General features: G+C 45.6%; 1 protein-coding gene across 1 annotated transcript in view; it reads left to right on the top strand.

Moving 5' to 3' along the window:
* Window positions 1–4,337: 4,337 nt before the first annotated feature.
* LOC147641925 (protein TOC75-3, chloroplastic-like) overlaps window positions 4,338–23,072 on the top strand; it is a 57,897-nt gene continuing 39,162 nt past the window's right edge. Inside the window, exons 1-2 of the mRNA XM_086801274.1 lie at window positions 4,338–4,450; window positions 4,752–5,925. Of these exons, the coding sequence (XP_086657400.1) occupies window positions 4,440–4,450; window positions 4,752–5,925 (1,185 nt within the window). The 5' untranslated portion in view covers window positions 4,338–4,439. The remainder of the gene's footprint in view (window positions 4,451–4,751; window positions 5,926–23,072) is intronic.

Genomic DNA, 23,072 nt, shown 5'->3' with positions numbered 1-23,072 from the left:
AATGACTCTTTTTAAGCCATCATCCCCGTCACTTAATTGTTTCTCTATGATGGACCGATAATGTCATTATTAAGCCATTGTTTGATGTTTTATTGTTACTCTATGATGCTCACCAGGAGTGTTGCAGTTGTGCCACATTGGCAGACTGCACTAGAAGATGATTCAAGTTAGGAGCTAGGTCTAGAGAATCTGTGGGGGAGGATGCACCCGGTGGAAGAGGAAATATATGGTTGCCAAAGAGGACTATGAGCAAATAAAAGAGGAGAATGAGCCCTCATAATCGAATGTCACAAAAAATACATTCAACGACCATACAAAGGTTGGAACGACCCTAAATTGACTCACGTGCAGTTAGGAATCTTTTGATCTTCGGATGTCTACTTGCTGGATTAGAGCAAATCTTCCTTTGACACATCATCTGATAATTCTAGGCTTAGTTGGTCTTCCTTTGATACATCATCAGAGCGATTTCAGGATCAGTTAGTCTTCTGACTATTTTGGGCTCCGTTAGTCTTTCGAGACGACTTTAGCTCCATTTGTCTTTGTGAGAGTGTCATTACCTCAACATTAGTCTTTCGATGACTTTAGCTCCATTTTTCCTTGAGAGAGTGCCATTACCTCAATAGTTACCGATCATGGCTCCACATGTATCCCTAAAATAACCAAAGTTTCATGGTAAGAAGGAGGAGGATCCAAATACACATGTGGAAAATTTTGAGAATATATTGTTGGCTAATGGCATGTAGCCTATGGTTTTGGCATGAATTGTGGAAAAAACTTTTCCATCATGAAAAACGAACCATTTAACTTCTTTATGTGCTGCTTGAACTTTAGCAAGTTTGATGCTTCAGTTGTGCTGAAGTGAGAGTATTCATATGCAATCCACACCTTTGTACCCTTCAATTTTCAGATTACTTGAAGGACATCCATTTTCTTGAGTTTGGTCTCATAGGAGAGGAATGCGTGATGAGTGCCTATCTCAGAGGAGAGGAATGCGTGATGAGTGCCTATCTCAAGTTTTTTAATTGTCGACTCTTTCCATAAGATTTTTGCGCTATTCCTCCCAATCTATCAATCCCATAATTCTCTCATCCTTCTGCTATTACTCCAACTTGGATGAGGGCCAGTGACTCCCTTTGTTTACTTTCCTTAACATGCTGAATTTGACTTGCAGTAACTCTCCCTAAAAAAATAACCATCAAATTGAACGGAAAGCCAAGCATTTCTTGTGATTATGGCACCAAAATGTTTATTGTATTTCCATTAAATATATTCTATGAGATTTGCAAGAATAATAGTGTTTTTCTAAGGTTTTATTTTAGTATGTAATGATTAATGCTTGAAAAAGTGAATGAAATGATGACCATCCATATGCTTTCTATTTGCATTCATTCACTCCTCCATGTCCTCTCTATTTAAGGCAATGAAATGATGAACCCCCATATGCTTTCTATTTGCATGCATTCACCCGTATGCTTTTTATTTCCATGCATTCACCCCATATGCTTTCTATTTGCATGCATTCACCTGTATGGTTTTTATTTCCATGCATTCACCCCATACCCTTTCTATTTGAGGTCTTACAATTCTCTATAAAAGGCCACAAAGGGCTTATTTAACAAGTAAAGGGAGGGAGAGAGAGAGAGAAGGAGGAGAGGGAGGGGTTGGCCAGGGGGACTCATGCCTAAGGTTGTATTAATTAAATGTCACTTCATTGGCATTTAATTAATACACCTACAAAGTGTGAATACATGGATAGACATCCACATAAAACATATTACCGGACTTTATAGAAGTGAATATATAAATTATAAATGTAAAGCATAACCTTTGACCCATGATTTTTTCAAGCTTAGAATATAAATTTTAATTCAAAATGGATGTACATTTCATATGTTTTGTATGAAAAAGCAAAAAATAAATTCAATCGCATGAACATAATTTGAATGGAATAACTCGTAAAAAAATTTACAATTCAAATGTGCAAATTTAAAAAGACAAATACTCAAGAATCTCAAAGAAGAGAACATTTTATTTAATACAAAAGGTCATAAAACATAAGTGGAGTAATTACATACGAGGAGAATTCAAGGATGAAATCAAACAAAACAAGCTTCCTCTTCTATAAGGCCTACAAACTTGCAGATTTCTGGAAAGAGTGGTACAAATTCATCACCATCTACAATAGCTTTTTTGAATTTATATGCTCTCTCCCAAACAAATAGATAAGATGTACTGTAGTCATATGGTGATTGAGGTTCTTCATCATCATCATCAATAATTATTGGATTTGAACGGGTTCCCGGTGTTGTGTTGTTGTGTGCAATTTCATCAGCATCAGCATTGCCTTCCTCTTCATAATCTCCATTGTTTCTTGCATTGAATGGGTGAAGTACCTGGTGGGAGAAGTATCGACAAAGAAAATCTCTTCTATATCTATGCATTGAGTAAGATGTGGGAGTTTCACGACTTTCCACACAACTACAGATCTTTTTTTACTCATACCAGACCCTGTTTTTGGAATAATCCATGAGGTTGACGAGTAGTACTTTCCAGTACGAATCATTTTTAGAAGAGTGTTTTGTAAAGATGCCCCCATTTTATTAGCTATATAATTATCCATGTAGACATAAACTCTCTCAAAAAGATTGATAGGTGATAAACATACTTTATTCTTCAAGTTAGCCTAGCCATATAAGGCATATAGCTGTCGACCTCTAGTAATTTCCTCAACACATGTTGTGCGAGAAAAATTTAAAGTGTGGTTTATGGAAATATTTCATGCAATAACCCACCATCCCTTCAAGAGTGTGCACCTTAACTTGCCTAAGTCCTCTACACATTACTAGTGCACCCTCAGGCTTAAACAAATCCCATCCTAAATATCTTTTTATAGTTTTTCCTATGCTTATTAGAGATGGTGCCATTAAACTAGCTACCATTTGAAAGTGCAAATGGTTTAAGGTTCCTCCTTTTTCTAGTGCAAAAAGACCTTTCATACATTCCATCCTCACAAATTCCTCCAAGGGTTCCCAATAGGACAAGTAAATATCTCTATTTCCTATTGCTATTGTAACAGACACCTCAAAAAGCCTGGTTTTTTTTTAAGCGCTAGAAAAGACGGGACTTTGTGTATGGAAGGTTCTGAATCTGCATTGCAAGATTGTGTAAATAATTAATCATAATCAATTTAATTTGATTTTTTGAGTTCAATATATTTTTCATCGGATTTATTTTGTTATTTTAATCATCTTTTAAAATTTACTACGGTATTTTAAAAAAGTTAGTGAAGATAATTATCTCTTGAAGTTTATTATGAAGATAATCATTTTGAAATTATGGTTGTATTTATAAATAATATTTCATCATCAATTTAATACGTTTACTTCAGTTTATTTTAATTGACCATCTTATTCGATAATGTATGTGATGATATTAACTATAGTACTTTATAGCAGCAAAGAAGAATTACCAGGACGATCAAACATCATGATGTTATTGATGTCGTCCAAAGGCTTCTTCCTAGGAGGCATGATCAGTAGGAACAGAAGGATAAAGGCTTCTTCCTATGATAAAACAAAGAACAAAAAAAGGCATGATCAGCCCAAACAGAAGGGTTCTTTAAATAAGCCACACAATCGTTCTAGAAACAGATTGTAACAAACATAGATAGAGCATGGACATAACGAGGACGGCATGAAACATGTCAAAAAGCACTAATTAAATTTAAACTTCGATACAGAAATCACTTGAGAAGCACATGACCAGAACAGAAACATAGGAAAAGAAAGGAAGTTTGTAGAAGACCAACACATGATCGACAGATGCGAGAGACGCCACCACCATCTGCACTAGAAAGCGAAGCAAAACGAAAAGCTACAGCAGCTGACGTAAACCGAAGACGAAACCGACAGCGCATGAAAGAAAACCTGGAGACAACGCAGAGCGCAGATGAAATTGACAGCACACCGCACGACCTGCAGAAACCAAGAGAGAAGGGCGCCATAGTCAAAAATTGCAGACGACACCAAAGAGCGCTGATGAAACCAAAACAAACCGCAAGACCTGTAGAACCCACGAGAGAGGCGCAAAAAAAGAAGTAGGGGGTTTGCATGTAGAACCCACGAGAGAAAGGCGTGAAAAAAGAAGTAGGTGTAAATTAAATAAATGCGTGTCAATGAGACACATGTCTCAATGACATGCATCCAACCCCAACAAATGTTTGGGGTGCATAGACACGTGTATCAATTTTAATTAATGCAACCATATTACCGGACTTTATAGAAGTGAATATATATATATATCCACACTATTTATATAAATGTATATATGTAGGAATTATTTAAAACTTGTTTTTTTTTTTGGGGGGATACTTGTTCAGATAAACCCTTGTCAGCTAGGCAAGCAATTGCTCATTAGCTTGCGGCTTCTCCTCGGCCATGGCTTCCATGTGAGTTGTCTTCTCATAGCTTTTCTGTAATTGTTGATATGACTGCTTGAGCGTCTGTGTCGTGTTGTGAACTGTCTGACGCCTCTTTGATTTTCTGGGCACTCACATTCTGATGAAATGGCCAGTTGAAATAAACCTACATGGTTTATTGTTTATTGCCGATGTGCTAGCTGAATCCCCTTTGTTTTGTTCTGTCGAAGGGCTTTGCAGTTTTGGCCTGCATTCTCTGTGGTTGTACTGCTTGTTTATCTGCCCAAGTGTTTTTCCCTCTACAGACAACACTTGCTGTTTGCTTTGACAGGTCCAAACAGAGCTTGGATCCCACATCTCAGGAGTGCATAGGCCTTTACACTCTGCACCTCCAGCACAAAGGCTCTTCTTCCATGTCTCCCCTTGCATCTTCACAAGGAAGCAAGGGCATCATCTCCCTTGGTGGTCAGGGTTCCACAAACCCAAAGCGTAATTCCTTAGGTGCAAAGAATTCTGGGCATTTCAAGATCTCGATGAAAACAATGGGGTTGGCCACAGTTGGATCTGCAGCAGGCATTACCGGAGGGTGCCTCTTTCAGCTGATTGGTTTTGGAGGCCTGGGAGGAGGAAGTGGCTTTGGCAGCGGCGGCGGAGGCGGCGGCAGTGGGGGCAGTGGGGCTGGTGGGTTTTCGTGGAACCATTGGGTTGAGAAGTTTATGGCCTTTGCTAACTCAGAAGAGTCGGAAAGTAGCTATGATTCTCATGGGTTAAAAGTGGGCGTGAAGGTCAATGCAACCAAGCTGAATCCAGGAAAAAGGTACAAGGTATCTAGCGTGGACTTGATAGATAGCAGGATAGAAAAGCCTGTTGGCATTGATGATCCTTTCCATGAGCTTATTACACTAAAGCCAGGTGGAATCTTTACAAGAGCACAGTTGCAGACAGAGCTGGAAAATCTATCAAGTTGTGGCATGTTTGAAAGCGTGGACATAGACACATTGCCACAGAAAGATGGGACCCTCAAGGTGCAGATCACATTTGCAGAGAGTGAATGGCAATCTGCAGATTCTATAAGGTGTGTAAATGTTGGGCTGATTCCTCAGTCAAAGCCGCCTGATGTGGATCCTACGAAGATGTCAGATAAGGAGCGGGAGGCATTCGTGAAATCGCAAGAGGATGATTACAAACAACGCCTTAAGAAGACAAGGCCATGCATACTTCCAAAGGCCGTAGAGAAAAACATCATTATGTGGCTTAGATCAGAAAGGCGGGTGACAGCAAGGATTCTACAGAAGATCAGAGATCAGATTCAGAAGTGGTACCATGATCAAGGTTTCGCTTGTGCTCAGGTGGTAAATTTTGGTAATCTTAACACTAAAGAAATTGTATGTGAAGTTGTCGAGGGCGATATTACTAAGGTTCTTGTGAAATATCAAGACAAGATGGGCCTTCCATGTGAAGGAAACACAGAGATGCAGATTGTTGAAAGAGAACTACCTACCCAGGTGCACTTTACCTTCAAATTTTTGACTTGAGTTGCTATGCATTGGTTAGTTGTAACATGCTAGATGTATGCAGAGAGAGAGAGAGAGAGAGAGAGAGAGAGAGAGAGAGAGAGGCTCATTAATGTGAGCAAGAGACCAACAAGGCCTATGAGGCCAAAATCTGAGCATGCTAGGTTAGACACCTCATGTAGGGGAGCTGGAGGTGTCTAATACACCACCATACAATATAATGTAAATTTAAAAAATAATAAACACTAAATATATTTGTATCTGTAACTCCGAGTGGGCCGGTAGTGGTTTCTCAAAACACTTGACCATCAATGCAATTCAAACATAATGCCTAAAGGCGTTGGGGCCTCGTGTGACTGTGAAACATGTCTGAAATCTGTAACTGTCGTCTACTAATCTTCACCATGTGTCATGTGCACACTGTTAGCAGACATCTCCTGTGTGTACCATATTACACAGTAGGGAGTGAGGGCCTCTGTTATGGGTGTGCCTGCCCGGATAGGAGTTTTCTCCATTTTTCCTCATTGTCGATTTTCCCTGTTTTTTTGGGTCGTGGGGGATTGTTTTCTTCTGGCCGACCTGATCTGACACTGGCCGATTGATGTTTCACTGGCCGACTTGATCCAGGTGCTGGCCGACTGGGATTTTCCTAGTCGTGGAGATTCTTTTGTTGCAGTCGGCCTGGTTTGCTGTGGCCGACCAGCAGCCTAGGGTGGTATATATACCACCCTTGCCCCCCCCACACCATTGTTGTACCGGATCCTTTGTATATAGTAGAGTTTATACAGCTTCTTTCTCTCTCCTACAGTTCTGCGTTTTCTTTCTCACAGCAGTTTGTCTCATTTCCGCTGCCCATTCCGACATGGTATCAGAGCCCCAGGTGGCTTGAAGCTTGGAGATAGTGAGAGCTTGAGCGTTTGTTGTTTTTTGGTGCTGATTGGAGATCTTATGGGCTGTTTGGGACATGGAGAAGCAGATAGAAGGCGGCCATTGTTGCTGGACAGCCACCTTGTATAGCAATTGCAGCCTCTTTTTCAAAATTTTTTCCCACCCACGCTCCCTCCCTTCACAAGACCTTGTGAACCCCCGAGATGGCAGATTTGCTCGAGATGGCTGAGAAGCGTGTGAAGATTCCCACCCTCCCGATATTCCCGGTGGACCGATAGTTGGACGGGACCAACTATGGCATCGAGAAGGTAATGATGGAGTCTGTCTTGGGATTTCATTGTGGGTTGAGTTTCACGGCCAGAGTTGGAGGAGTAGTAGCTTCTTTCACTTTCTACTAGGAAAGAGCGGGAGGCTCAGGCACAGTCGTGAGATCGTGTCAATGTCCGTGTGTGTTCTTTCATCTTCTACTAGGAAACAGTGGGAGGCTCAGGCACAGTCGTGAGATCGTGTCAATGTCCGTGTGTGTTCTTTCATCTTTCTTAATTGCACACCCTATGACGTTGGCACGAGGGATTTGGTAGCACTTGGCTTCTTTGTATAGAAGGGTATCGCCCATAAAGAGGATTTCCTTTGAAGTGTAGATGCGAGTGATGAATCATGCAAAGTTTTCGACGATGCGAGAGCACATCAACAAACTCCAGGCTCTTCAGCAGGAGGTTCTTCAGGCTGGGAAGGAGATATCTTCACAGAATATGGCCATCACCTTGCTGTCTCATCTTACCCCACAGTACTTAGCTTTCTATTCTTCTTTGATCATCAATGGGAGGCCGAGCACCATTACATGGGAGGAGCTTGTGCCGATGGTTTTGGACTAGGAAGAGCAGTTTACGAACCCTCCACAGGGTGGAGATTCTGAAGCTTTGACTGGCGAGTGATCGAAAGGCCGCAACAACAACAACAACAACAACAAGGGCAAAGGGAAGTCTTCACCGGCGAAGTCTTTTGAGTAGGACGCGGACTCGGATCGTGATGCCTTGAAGGCCGAGCAGACCTGTAACCATTGTGGCCAGAAGGGTCACTACTGGAGGAAATATCCTCAGCAGAGCACCAAGAGAGGTGCTGATTCCTCAGTTGCAAGCGTGCAGATTCCAGCTTTTGTGCACTTGGAGATTATGGACACGGGAGCTTCATCTTCTTTGAGTAGGGAGGCAGTTGGTCTCACCGCTAGGGATACTCGGGAGTGGATTCTCGACAGTGGTGCTTCTAGGCACATGACTCCTTCTCGAGAGTTCTTACAGATCTTTGAAGGCAAACAAGTCACATCCTTATTGGTGACAAGTCCACTATCTCGATTCACAGTGAGGGCAGGTTCCCGATGGCAGAGGGGGGTCCCTCCCAGGTTCTTTATGTCCCATCTCTTGGTTTTCATCTTTTGTCAGTGCATGAGATTTGTGTTAGAAAATAGCATCTCAGTGTTTTGGGGCTTTACTATTTATCTGGGATTTTACTGGATTTTCTCCTATTTATTTGTCCAGGGCCAGTCGGCCAGCCCTAGAGGCAGTCGGCCAGGTCCCTACTTCACTATATAAGGAGTTCCCCATTATTCACTCATTCATCCACTTCCCTTGCACATAGTTCAACACTCAGTTGCTGGCCATTGCCATTGTAAAGCTTTACTGCTATTATAAAAGGTGATCTTGTCCAACTCTCTCAATCTCCTTTGCACTCTCGCATATGTTTTTTGTTTATGCTTCCGTCTGTGCTATCTCCTTCATGGTATCATACACTTAGGTCCAGGTGGCTCCAAACTCTGCAAATCTGCCCACTTTGCTGTGCGTTCTGCTTCCATCACTTCTCCGGCTGCAGATCAGTCCCATACAGTAGTTGCGTTTCAGTACCTAGCTGCGTTTTTGTCCAGCCCTCTTCTGGTTGCTGTCGGCCAGCCCTAAAGGCTGTGTTTTGCTCTTCAGAGGCAGGTTTTGAAGTGTTTTTTTCTACAGCACCTGTTGGTGGTGCGTTTCTTGCTCGTGGTGCTGCCAGAGAAGTGGCCCTACATTGTCTTCTTCCTCCACGAGTCCCTACCCTTTCCGGTAGGAGGTTCCCGGTGGATCTTGGACTGTTTTGCTGCTGTCTAGCCTCCTCCTCTCTCAGGTTTGAGAGGGGGCTGATTGTTCCTGGTGCCTCGCTTCGTTGGAAAGCACTTGAGAGAAGTGTTTGAGAGCTGAGATTTGTTCTTTGCTGCTGTGGATATGGATCCCCCCTGTATGAACAAGGATGAGAAGTTGAAAGGACCCAACTACGCTCATTGGAAGCTTCAGATGCGGGTCTAGTTCATCGACAAGGGTTTGTGGGACATTGTTCAGTGCATTGAAAGGAAGCCTGAGCGTCCTCAAAACTCTAGGCAGTGGACTCGGGATTAGGAGGATGAATTTGCTGTGGAATTACAAGATTGGGAGAATCGAACTCGGAGGCGGATTCTGTGCTTGTGCGGACCATCACCGAGGAGGTCTCACCGGCAGTGCAAACTCTCACCAGTGCTCATCAGGTATGGTCAAAATTGGAGGATCTCTTTGCTCAAGATTCTTCGATGAGGGCAGTCACTTTGCAGGGGCAGCTCTACGGCTTGTTATTTCCTGAAGGCAATTCAATGCTTGCACCGCACTTGTGCCCGTTAGTTGACCTTTAGTCTCTTTCTCTGTTTCTATATGCCAAGGTACGGGTGAAACAATCATTGGTAAATTCAACTTAATAGGTAGTCTTTTCTCATGAAGGCCAAGGTTATCCATGACTAGTTACTGGCTATGGGTGCTGCTTTGTCCTCTTCTCAGCTGGCTGCTCTTATCGTCACCAGGCTTCCTCCAGACTATAATGTGATTTCTCGATCTTTGCGGTGCCAGGTCACATCCACTTAGTTGGATTTTGATGATCTTAGCTCCTTACTTTTGGAGGAGGAGTCCGTTCTTGTCTCACAGGGTAAGTTGATGGTGTCAGTCAACAGTTCTGACCATTGTCATGTGCAAGTTTTGCCATGGACATTCTCTGGAGCTAATCCTGAAGGGGTAGCCAGAAAAAGAGGCTAGAACCAGGGATTTGGAGCATGTGCTGTTGTTTTGGCAGGGATTTGACTGATTGGAGGACAGTGGAGTGTTGTCGGCCAGAATATGCAGATGTGATATCCAGTCGGTTGCAGATGTGATATCCAGTGGAGTGTTGTCGGCCAGAATATGCAGATGTGATATCCAGTCGGTTGCAGCAAGTGAAATACTGATGTCCAGAAAGCTGGCCGACCAGCAGTCGGCCAGATTTGATTTGTCATATCCAGCCTATAAATAGGCATAGTTGCTCATTGTGTTTTTCATTCACTCCCCCTTTGGGTGTGTGTCTAGACTAGGACTAGAATAGGTATTTTACTACCTTCTCAAGGCAGCCCATGGTTGTAAGGATTATGTACCTTTTTGTACCATATGAAGTACTGGATTTCCAGCCATCTCTCTCCTCTACTCTCCCTTCTGTTTGCGTTTTTGCATCAACATGTTCTAGATGGTGTTTAGGACTGAAAGAAGACTCTCAGAGCTTCCGCGTGTAACATTGGTATTAGAGCATCAGGCTCAGCAAGGCTAAACCCTGATTCAGTCCCATATGAAGGTGTACAGGTCCAAGGTACAGGAAAGTGCACAGGTATGAAGCCCAAGGCAAGGAACACAAGACCGGGAAGAGCTCCCAGGAGGTTGGTTGGTGGTGTTCCACAAAGTCCAAAGGGGATGGCAGTCCTGTGAGCCAGGAAAGGTTTTCAGGCAACGGTCCGAAGGGAGGATGATCCTCCAAGGGGTGGAGTGGTGGAGTGAGTGCGAGACTCATTTCTCAGGAATGAAGACCAAGACGGTGTTTAGAGACAGGGCAGGAATGGATTGGGGACTGGATGGAACAGGTGCATAGATCTTATTCAGAGTCAGAGTGGTTTTGGAGACCGGGCCAGGTTTTCAGTGAAAAGGATTGCCAGAGATGGATGGATGACAGAGGGACTCTGGGAACAGAATGGGATGATGACAGTCATCCAAGAACAGGTTGGAATCCCGTCATCAAGTTTAGCAGAGGGGGATGTCATGTGCAAGTTTTGCCATGGACATTCTTTGGAGCTAATCCTAAAGGGGCAGCCAAAAAAAGAGACTAGAACCAGGGATTTGGAGCATGTGCTGCTGTTTTGGCAGGGATTTAACTGATTGGAGGACATGGAGTGTTGTCGGCCAGAATATGCAAGTGTGATATCCAGTCGGTTGCAGCAAGTGAAATATTGATGTCCAGAAAGCTGGCCGACCAGCAGTCAGCTAGATTTGATTTGTCATATCCAGCCCATAAATAGGCATAGTTGCTCATTGTGTTTTTCATTCACTCCCCCTTTGGGTGTGGGTCTAGACTAGGACTAGAATAGGTATTTTACTACCTTTTCAAGGCAGCCCATGGCTGTAAGGATTATGTACCTTTTTGTACCATATGAAATATTGGATTTCCAGCCATCTCTCTCTCTCTCTACTCCCTTCTGTCTGCGTTTTTGCATAAACATGTTCTAGATGGTGTTTAGGGCTGAAAGAAGACTCTCATAGCTTCGGCGTGTAACACTTTCCTTGGTTGAAAAGAAAGGTCAGAGTCGCTGCTTTACTTGTGGAAAAAGAGGCCATCTGTCCAAAGATTGTTTGTCCAAGAAGAAGGACAAGACCAAGGGCAAGGCTTCATCTCAGAGAAAAGACAAAGACACGACACAGGATAGTGATACAGATTCTAGTACCACTTCTAGGGCTCCCAAGGCGCTTCCGGCTCAGGAGACCCCAGATGGTGTGCTTCTCTAGTACACATGCAGTTTTCTCCCATGTGCTTCCTGCCAGAAGAGGTTTGTGGGTGGGAGAGGGGGCTGATTACAGCTCCACCTACTGGTGCATGGGGACCGTGATTCGGAGTTCCAAGCATTAGACATCTGGCAGGACATGGTTATCTTTGTTACAACAGAGATTATGAACTGGATCTGTTCCAAGTTCATTGTTCGAGGCTTTTGGGACGTGATGTGTTCTGTCCAATGTTGGGGATTATGGGCACGGTGTGTCCAACAGCTCATCATCTATTCTTGGAGTTCACTGCACACTTGTGTAGGAATTTGTGGCCAAGCAAAGTTTCTTGCTGTTCGTGGTGGCATCTTGTATCGAGGAAACAGGTTGGTGGGTGCTCTCTTCGAGGTGATTCCAGTATTCGCGGTGTTGGAGGGTCCATGGTTGCATCTTCATCGACTTATGTCCTTCCGACTCTTGCACACACTGAGCTGCAGAGAGGGTGTTAGAATTGTACATCTCAATGTTTTGGGGCTTTACTATTTATCTGGGATTTTACTAGATTTTCTCCTATTTATTTGTCCAGGGCCAGTCGGCCAGCCCTAGAGGCAGTCGGCAAGGTCCCTACTTCACTATATAAGGAGTTCCCCGTTATTCACTCATTCATCCACACTCAGTTGCTGGCCATTGCCATTGTAAAGCTTTACTGCCTTTATAAAAGGTGATCTTGTCCAACTCTCTCAATCTCCCTTGCACTCTCTCATATGAAGATTTTGGCTGGTGACATCCTGCTTGTCTTTTGTTCGACGGAGGACAATGCGGTGAACCTCTTCACGTAGCCTCTACCTTAGCAGATGCTCCATCAGCACTCCAGCTCACTGGGGTTGGTTCCACATCGAGGAGTTGAGAGGGGGTGTTAGCAGTAAACTCCTATCTGTCTGTACCGTATTACTCAGTAGGGAGTGAGGGCCTCTGTTGTGGGTGTGCCCGTCTGGATAGGAGTTTTCTCCATTTTTCCTCATTGTCCATTTTTCCCTGTTTTTTCTGGTCGTGGGGCACTGTTTTTTCCTCATTGTCCATTTTTCCCTGTTATTTCTAGTCGTGGGGGACTGTTTTCTTCTGGCCGACTTGATCTAGGTGCTGGCCGACTGGTTATATGCTGGCTGATTGGTATTTTCCCAGTTGTGGAGATTCTTTTGCTGTTGTTGGCCTGTTTTTTGCTGTGGCCGACCAGCAGCCCAGGGTGGTATTGTTGTACCGGATCCTTTGTATATAGTAGAGTTTATACAGCTTCTCTCTCTCCTACAGTTCTGCGTTCTCTTTCTCACAGCAGTTTGTCTCATTTCTGCTGCCCATTCCGACACACACATGGTCATGGATGATTTCTAGTGCTAATCCCTGATTGGGCAGCATATAAACATTGTTTTAGGGCACTAGCAAGGCTCAAGATAATCTTTTTCTGGGCAGGACATCATGATCAGTTGGCATGGTGGACAAGAGCGTGCAGATGAAGTCGGGATGATCTTGTATTTTTGTGTGTTTTTGTCCTTGCTGCTGGCCGTCACTAGGTTGGCCTGTTGATGGGCATGTGAAGAGCCTATATAAGGCTAGGCTAGATCAAAGTCCTTTCATTTGACCCCTTTTGCGGTAGGTCAAGGGTCAAGAGTCAGTGAGTAGAAGGTCTTTATATTTCCTCTCTTGGAAGGCCAAAGGCCATAGCCTTGTATAGTCTTTATGCACTATATAACAAATAGAGAATATAGCTCTCTCTCTCTCTCTTCTCTTTGTCTTTGTTGGTGATTTGCATCAAGGTTCCTAGTGCTGGAAGGTTGGCGATTTCGAGCTTGTGATCTATGGCTAGAGCGTGCCTTGGATTATCCCATAAGTGGAAGCATGGGAAGTTGAAGAGCCATATATAGGCTTGAGTGGCACCTTGTCATAATCATCTCCTCCGGCCGGTGTTTTGGGAGGCAGCTCACTGGGAGATGGGAGCCCGGTGGAGGGATGCTGCAGTGCCTGTTGGGGGTGTTTGTGGAGCTCGATGGTGATGCGTCTCCTACGTGCGTTAGTCTTCTGCTGCGTCATTCTGACATGGTATCAGAGCCCGGGCGCGTGTGGTCCTGGGCGGCTCAGGCGCGTGTGGTCCTGGGCGACCCCCTCGTGCCTCGGTGGCTTGCGAAGCTCGAATCGAGGGAGGGTGTTGGAAGGTTGGCGATTTCGAGCTTGTGATCTATGGCTAGAGTGTGCCTTGGATTATCCCATAAGTGGAAGCATGGGAAGTTGAAGAGCCATATATAGGCTTGAGTGGCACCTTGTCATAATCATCTCCTCCGGCCGGTGTTTTGGGAGGCAGCTCATTGGGAGATGGGAGCTCGGTGGAGGGATGCTGCAGTGCCCGTTGGGGGTGTGTGGAGCTCGATGGTGATGCGTCTCCTACGTGCGTTAGTCTCCTGCGCATTTTGACACCTAGTCAATTGCTTAGGGTTGGAAGAAGACACTCAAAGCTTCTGCACATGTGCATCAGTATCATAGCATTACGCTTAGCAAGGCTAAGTCCTAAAAGTGTCCAAGGAAGATGCAGAGGTCCAAGGAGAGTAACACAGCTAGGGTGGAAATCCCATGGGCTGGTTGGTGTTAGAAAAACCCAAGGGAATGGTAGCCCTAAGGGTCAGATACCATTTGGGGCATTCCAAGGAAGGCGCTCGAGAAAATGGTTCCAAGGGGGTGGAGAAGGATGCCATGATCAACCTCGAGAAAAGGGACCGGACAGGGCATGAAGGCAAGGGGACAAAGTGGAATAGATGCACACCGGATTTGGAGTGGAGTAGACATGACAAGGTTTTCAATTAAAAGGTTGCTAGGAAGGAAGGATGACAAGTTTGGGAGTCCAGGAAGGGATGATGATAGTCATCCAAGGTCCAAGGTTGCAATCCCGTCATCGAGTTTAGCAAGAGGGGATGTCATGTGCACACATGGACATGGCTGATTTCCAATGCTAATGCTTGGGTTAACTAGATGCTCTCCACCATATATATGAGAGTGAAGAATAAATGTCGTGCAAAGGCATTATAATCAACCCAATGAAGGGGCTTCCCAAGAAGGAGGCCAATCATCAGAACATCTCTTCTAATTGATAAGAGGATGACACGGGGTGGGCAGGAGCGTGTAGATAAAGTCGGGATGATCTTGTATTTTTGTGTGTTTTTGTCCTTGTTTCTGGTTGACAGCAGGTCAGCCCGTTGATGGGCATGTGAAGAGGCTATATAAGGCTAGGCTAGATCTAACTTCTTTCATCCGACCCCCTTTTGGGACAGGTCAAGGGTCAAGAGTGAGTTAGTAGAAGGTCCCGGAAGGCCAAAGGCATAGTCTTGTACAGGTATTGAAAATACAGCTGTGTGTGTGTGTGTGTGTCATTGTTTTTGATTTGCATCAAGGTTCCCAATCAGCTGTGTAGGGCTGAAAGAAGACACTCAAAGCTTCCGCACATGTGACACCATGAATCTCAATTGTGGGCAATGTGCCAAAGTTTGCCGTGAGGTAGTCTGATGATTGGAGGCAAATGGGCTCAACCCAAGATTTGATGTGAGAGATTGGAGCTGTGAGTGAGCTTGGCTAGGGTCCCAGCTAGCGCCTTGGTGCCTCTTGAGTATGTATGATACTTGTCTTTGTTGTCCTTGTTAGAAGTCATCTCCTGTCTTTATTGAGACGCCAGGGCCTCTGTTGTGGGTGTGCCCGCCCTCATAGGTGTTTTTCTCATTTTTCCTCACTCCCCGTATTTTTTCCCATTTTTCCCATTTTTCTATGGCTTGGGTGGCTGGCCTGTGGTGGTTGGAGCTCACAGATTTTGGCCGACTGCTGCATCAGGTCCACGACTTCACCTATGTGCTGGCCGACTCATTATAGCTGGCCAACTGGGTGTCTTCAGCAAGTCGTGGAGGTTTAGGGCCTGTCGGCTGCTTTTGATGTAGGCCGAGTGTAGTATGGGGGCCATATAAAATGGCCCCATTGCTCCCTTGTCATATCATCTTATATCATTCCGGGATCTTGTGTATATAGAGTAGAGTTACACGTCTATCTCTCTTGTTCTCTTGTGCTGTCTATTTTCTGCACTCTACTTGCTCTTGTGGTCTCAGATTTGGTTATCATCTCCGCTGCGTATTTTGACATGGTATCAGAGCCCTAGGCTCTTGATAGATCTTGGGAGTTGTGTGAGCAAGAGGGGGATTGTAGCGTTGCTGATTGGTGGACTGTTCGGGAAGAGAAGAAGCAAGAGGACGGCGGGCTGATTTGCTGGACAGCCACTTGCAGGTGTAAGTTTTTTTTCCCACCCACCCACCCTTTTCAGTTACATCCTCGCAATCGTAGATTTGTTAGAGATGGCTGAGAGGCATGTGAAGATCCCAACACTCCCCACGTTCCCGGTGGACCGTCAGTTGGACAGGAACAATTACGGCATATGGAAGGTTATGATGGACTCTGTGCTGGAGTCATATGACCTTGCTGATTTCATTGTTGTCGGGGTTCCACGGCGGCCGGAAGCAGACGAAGGGGAGTTACCGTCAACTAGAAAGGACCGCGAGGCATAGGCACAGTTGTGGGATCGTGTCAAGGCCAAGGTTCGTTCATTTATCTTCCTCAACTGCACACCGCAAGTAATCAATCATGTAAAGCATATGACGGTGGCCAGAGGCATATGGCAGCACTTGGCTTCTCTTTATAACAGGGTATCGCCCATGAAGAGGATTTCCTTGGAAGTACAGATGCGGGTTATGAACCCTGCAAAGTCTTCGACGATGCGGGACCATATTAACAAGCTGCAGGCCCTTCAGCAGGAAGTCCTTCAGGCTGGGAAGGAGATATCATCAGAAGATATGGCCATCACTTTGCTGTCCCACTTGCCTTCTTAGTATTCCGCTTTCTACTCTTCGTTGATTACTAGTGGCAGGCTCAGCACCATTACATGGGAGGAGCTTGTGTCCATGGTCTTGGACCAGGAGGAACGATTCACGAATCCTCTTCACAGCGGAGGTTCGGAGGCCTTAACTGGCCAACGGTCCAAAGGCTGGAATAACAACAAGGGCAAAGGGAAGGCTTCATCGGAGAAGTCTTCTGAGAAGAAGCCTGACATGGATCGAGAGAAACTCAAGGCCGAGAGGGCCTGCAATGATTGTGGCGAGAAAGGCCACTATTGAAGGAAGTGTCCTAAGCGGACTGGGAAGAGTGCTGATTCTTCAGCCTCACCTGCAAAGACTCCAGCATTTGTGCACTTAGAGATGATGGACTCAGATGCTTCATCGTCTTCTCCGCACTCTCCTCATTGATAGGTTCTCAAGTGGGAGATCTGTGGCACTTTTGGTTTGGCCACTTAAATGTGGATGCACTGCGGCGAGCTTTTCGGGACCAGATGGTGGTTTGCTTGCCAGATGTTGGCAGCAGGCAAGGACGTTGCAGTTCTTGCATACGTGGTAAGCAGCACAGGGAATCCTTTCCGAAGCAGGCTTCCAAGCGGGCTTCAAAACCATTGGAGTTGATTCACACCGACTTGTGTGGACCTCAGCAAACACCATCATTGGGAGGTTCTCTATATTTCATGCTGCTTGTTGATGACTGTTCCAGATTCACATGGGTCTATTTTCGTTCACAGAAGGACCAAGCTTTTTCACGGTTCAAGGATTGGCATGTGATGGTGGAGAAAGAGTCTGGATTGGAGAGGGCTGATAAAGGAGGCGAATTCTCTTCGAATGCTTTCGTCAGATTTTGTGCAGATCATGGCATCAAGCGGGAACTGGCCAATACAGGATCGCCTTCCGAGAATGGAGTTGTCGAACGCAAAAAACAGGACTGTGGTGGAGATGGTGAGGACGATGCTGGAGCATCGTGATCTTCCTCGTCCACTTTGGGGAGAGGCTGTGGCGACGGCTGTCCATACCCTCAACCGGTCTCCAACGACTTCACTACCTCACATGACTCCTTATGAGGCATACTTTGACACAGGAAACTTCATGTCTCCCACTTCCGTGTGTTTGGGAGCGATGCATATGTACATATTCCGAAGAAGCAGAGGGGGAAGCTTGACTCCAAGTCCCGTAAGCTTATTTTTGTGGGGTATAATTCTCTTTCCAAGGGATACAGATTGTATGATCCAGAGAGGGATGAGATTATTGTCAGCCGGGATGTGGTTTTTGATGAGCATGTTCGAGTATCCACTGTCGAGGAGCCACCACTTCTTGGAGACCTAGAGGAGTCTGATGATGATTCCCAGTCCATTGTTCCAGCTGGACAACCACAGTGAGAACAGGAGGTTGAGCCCGCAGCTGGAGTAGAGTCCCCACAACAGCAGGAGGGTCCGCGGTCTGTTCGAGTACCCAGGTGGTTGATAGACACCCTTCGGGAGTCGGGTGTCACGGAGCTTCCCTCCGAATGGACCACAGAGGACAGCCCTCGAAGATCGCACAGAATCCGAGACAAAAGTCATTCAGCAGAGCTTCTTTAGGTAAACTATGCTTTGATGTCTCGTATCATGCGGGACAAGGAGCCCACTTTTGTTAAGGAAGCCCTTTCACAGGATACTTGGAGGAAAGCCATGCAGGTGGAACTTGATGCCATCGAGAAGAATAACACATGGGAGTTGGTACCGAGGCCGTCGACACGGTCAGTCATTGGTGTCAAATGGGTCTTTAAGACCAAATATGCGTCAGATGGGTCGGTGGGCAAACACAAAGCCAGGCTTGTGGCTAAGGGGTATGCTCAGCGGCCAGGCATCGACTACAAGGATAGCTTTGCACCGACAGCAAGGATGACCACGATTCGGACCGTTCTTGCCCTTGCTTCTTCTCAGAGGTGGATTGTGTATCAAATGGATGTAAAACCTGCGTTCCTTAATGGTGACCTGCAGGAGGAGGTGTATGTTGAGTAGCCTCCAGGCTTTGTTGTTCCAGGATCAGAAGGGATGGTTTACAGGTTACGTAAGGCCTTGTATGGTCTTAAACAGGCTCCCAAGGCTTGGAACCAGAAGATTGATTCCTTCGTTGTTCGGACTGGTTTCCAGAGATAGGTTGCAGACCCCAACCTGTATCTCTTTCGGGAACGCGGCATGGTTACGATTATCATCCTTTATGTGGATGATCTCATTCTCACCGGCGGTCATGTGGAGCACATTGGCGTGACGAAGGCTATCTTGTCAAAGGAGTTTGAGATGATCGATCTAGGCTTACTCCACTTCTTTTTGGGATTGGAGATCTGACAGACCCAGAGGGGGTTTTTCGTCTCTCAGTAGCGATATGTTCATGAGTTGCTTGAGGCCTTTGGGATGGAGAACTGCAAGCCTATACTTTACCGATGGACCTGAATACAAAGTTAATCGTTAATGATCCTTGTGAGCTAGTTGATGCCTCGCAGTGCCGGAAGCTGGTTGGTTCATTGATCTGGTTGCTGAACACCAGATTGGACTTGAGCTTCTCCGTGGGACTGTTGAGCTCTTTTATGCAGACACCATTTAAGGCTCATTGGGACGCAAGATTGCGGATCTTGCGCTATCTCCGAAGTACGAACGATCTAGGACTCTTCTACACAAGAGGGGATGGAGTGAGACTCCAAGGTTGGAGTGACTCAGATTGGGGAGGAGATCCAGACACGAGGACATCTACTTCAGGTTACAGTTTTACCCTTGGCTCAGGAGCAATTTCTTGGAGAAGTAAGAGGCAGCCAACTATTGCCCTATCTTCGACAGAGGCAGAGTACCGGGTTGCTTGTGGTGCTGCTTGCAAGGTTGTGTGGCTGTGGAGGCTGCTAGGTGAGATTGGGTTTCCACAGAAGGAGCCCACAGTCATCTAGTGTGATAACCAGAGTTGTTTAGCTATTGCTCGGAACCTGGTCTTCCATGCTCGGACCAAGCACATAGAGATACTACGTGAGAAGATCTTGGCTGGTGACATCTTGCTACTTTATTGTTCGACGGAGGACAATGCAACGGACCTCTTCACGAAGTCTCTACCTCAGGCTATGCTCAGGTGGCACTCCAGCTCCCTAGGGTTGGTTTCTTAGCCAGGAGCTGAGAGGGGGTGTTAGAAGTCATCTCCTGTCTTTATTGAGACACCAGGGCCTCTGTTGTGGGTGTGCCCGCCCTCGTAGGTGTTTTTCTCATTTTTCCTCACTCCCGGTATTTTTTCCCATTTTTCCCATTTTTCTATGGCTTGGGTGGCTGCCCTATGGTGGCTGGAGCTCACAGATTCTGGCCGACTGCTGCATCAGGTCCACGACTTCACCTATGTGCTGGCCGACTCATTATAGCTGGCCGATTGGGTGTCTTCAGCAAGTCGTGGAGGTTTAGGGCCTGTCGGCTGCTTCTGATGCAGGCCGACTGTAGTATGGGGGCCATATAAAATGGCCCCATTGCTCCCTTGTCATATCATCTTGTATCATTCCGGGATCTTGTGTATATAGAGTAGAGTTACACGTCTATCTCTCTTCTTCTCTTGTGCTGTCTATTTTCTGCACTCTACTTGCTCTTGTGGTCTCAGATTTGGTTATCATCTCTGCTGTGTATTTTGACAGTCCTTTGGCTGATCGATAAGCTCGACTCATGGGCGTCAAGATACAACCTATTGTTGTGAGGCCGATTGGAGGGTACCCAAATGGGATGATTGCATGCTGGTTTTCTCTCTCTTTGTACCAGTCTAATGTGTATGGAGGGCTAGCCTAGGATTGCGTGGTCGGCAACGATCACTAACTATAGGCTTTTCTTTTGCGAAGGAGTCCGTGATGTGGCCAAGTCGCGAGTGTTTTTTAAGCGAGTGACCTCTGACACGTAGAGAGTGGCGCATCGCTACTTGGGATAGTCAATGACTAGGCTCATGCTATGAAATCGATGCTCAAAGAGACTGAAGCAGCCCCTCAACTCTCGTGCCGCTTCTCCAAGACAGATCACATATACAAACCAATGAGATGTGCTGGCTGCTCTACGTCCATAGTACCTCCGACATTAAAGCATGTTAGACCGACTGGAACATGTGTTGCGGAAGTGTGTCTATGATTAACTCTAAGAAAAAGACATGAACACTAATCCTATGTTTAGCAAACACACACAAGACAAGGTAGACCTAATCTACTATATATTCCAAACATGATTATGAATATGCACAATAATCTTGGATCTTGACCTAGATCCAATTCATGCATGCTAATCTATGTGCATACTAAAGCTTGCTAACTCCACAGCTTGGTTGTGCTCTCAAGAAGCTTGTCTTCTTGCCTAGAGCTGCCTCGGGCTGCCTCTATGCGGGGGTTCTCGCCAACACTTGTGAGATGCCTGAGAGATCTATCTGATTTCTGCCTTTCCATGCCCTTTGACCTCCTTTATATAGGGATAGGATGGAAAGTCGTGTTCAGGTCGGTTTTCCCTTTTTGACCTACATAATTGTCACATGCGGAAGCTCTGCTAGTCTGCTGTGTATTCAGTATATTCATATAATACAAAAAGGTGTATATGTCTGTACCAATTCCATGGCCTTTGGCCTGCCCAAAAGGGTGACTAATGACCTGCTAAATCCTATTTATGACCTATCTCCATATGGGAGAGAGATTACCAAGAATGAATTATGCGTAAGCCTTACATAGGCCACTTGTGAACCCCCAAGTTCCAACCTGGCCGACCTGCTTTCGGCCAGCAGAGAGGACAAATAAATGTCATCATGTTGCTGACCAGCCCTGTAGCACTGCTCTTACCCTGCCAACCTGGTCTTGCACCCATAGGATGGCTTTTGGGATCCTCTTGTGCTGTGCTCATGCCCTAAACATCTGCCGCCCATCAAGGATTAGCCTTGGATTAGGCATGTCCATGTGCCTGCACATGACATCCCCTCTTGCTAAACTTGATGACTGCTAAACTTGATCGCGGGATTCCAACCTTGACTTTGGACAATTATGTCATCATTGTCTGTCTCCACATATGGTCTCCCATACTTGTCATCCTTCCCTTCCTGGCAACCTTTTGCCATATGTCTCTGAATCCACTCCAAATGTGGTGTAGAGATTTGTGCATCTGTTCCACTTTGTCCCCTTGCCTTCTTGCCCTGTCCTTCAAGACAAACATGAATCCTTCTTGTTGAAATTGATCATGGCATCCTTGGCTCTATCCCTTGATGATGATCATCACTTGGAGTTGCTCCATAAAAGCCTTCCTTGGCAGCTCCAACTGGCTATTGACTCTCATGAAACCCTCCCCTTGGGTTTGTGTAACACACGGAAGCTCTGGGGGTCTTCTTTCAGCCCTAAACACCACTGGCAACATGCTGATGCAAAACGTAGACATGAAGAGAGAGTAGAGAGAGAGAGATATGTTGGAAATTCAGTATATTCATATAGTACAAAAAGGTACTCAGTCCAGTCGGCCAGCCGACTTGCTTATTTTATTCATAAAATTCAGTGCATGCAGTTGCCTTGCTTCTGGTACAGCCGGCAATTATTTGTCCCAAACTCTGCTAAACTTGATGACGGGATTCCAACCTATTCTTGGATGACTGTCATCATCCCAATCTTTTCCCGAAGTCCCTCTGTCATCCATCCATCCCTGGCAACCCTTTTCTCTGAAAGCCCGGCCCGGTCTCCAAAACCACTCTGTCACAGAATAAGATCTATGCATCTGTTCCATCTAGTCCCCAATCCATTCTTGCCGTGACTATGAACACTGTCTTGGTCTTCATTCCTGAGAAATGAGTCTGGCACTCTCGCATCACCCGTTGAAGGATAATCCTCCCTTGGGACCGTTGCCCGAGAACCTATCTGGCTCACAGGACTGCCATCCCCTCTAGCTTTGTGGAACACCACCAACAAACTGTGTGGGAGAAGGAAGAATTAGGGTTAGGTTAATTCATGTGTGGGAGACATACACAGAGAAAACAACAAGGGAGAGAGAGAGAGAGAGTTGTGGGGATAAGTCAACTCATGAAGATATGAGTGTGTGACTCCCCTATCACACATGTATATTGCACTAGTACACAGTGCACTTAGTACATTAAAAGTACTAAGTGTACTATGTACTATAACTTATGGGCTTGTACACACTATAAGGGTGGGCATAGTGCCTTTACCCCAACAACCTCCCACTTAAAGGCAAAGTGCCCTTAAGTAAAGGAAAAGAAAAATCAGCATGTACATGATAATATACAAGGCCATATCAAGGCTGAAAATGGCCTCATCCAATGCCCATCAAGTGTCTGCAATGAGCAAACCGCTCCGGAGGCAAACTCTTTGTCAACAGATCAGCCGGGTTGTCATCCGTATGAATCTTAACAAGCTGAATTTGCTTGTTCTCTATCACCTCTCTGATGAAGTGATACTTCACATCCACATGCTTCGTCTTTGCATGAAAGACAGGGTTCTTTGCCAACTGGATGGCACTCTGACTGTCACAATGCAACAATGGAATATCCCCTG

Source organism: Cibotium barometz, chromosome 1, assembly GCF_041138505.1.
Source record: "Cibotium barometz isolate CiBa-2024 chromosome 1, ASM4113850v1, whole genome shotgun sequence".
NCBI lineage: Eukaryota > Viridiplantae > Streptophyta > Polypodiopsida > Cyatheales > Cibotiaceae > Cibotium > Cibotium barometz.
Note: the sequence above shows the minus strand (reverse complement) of the source record. Positions and strands in the feature narration are given on the sequence as shown.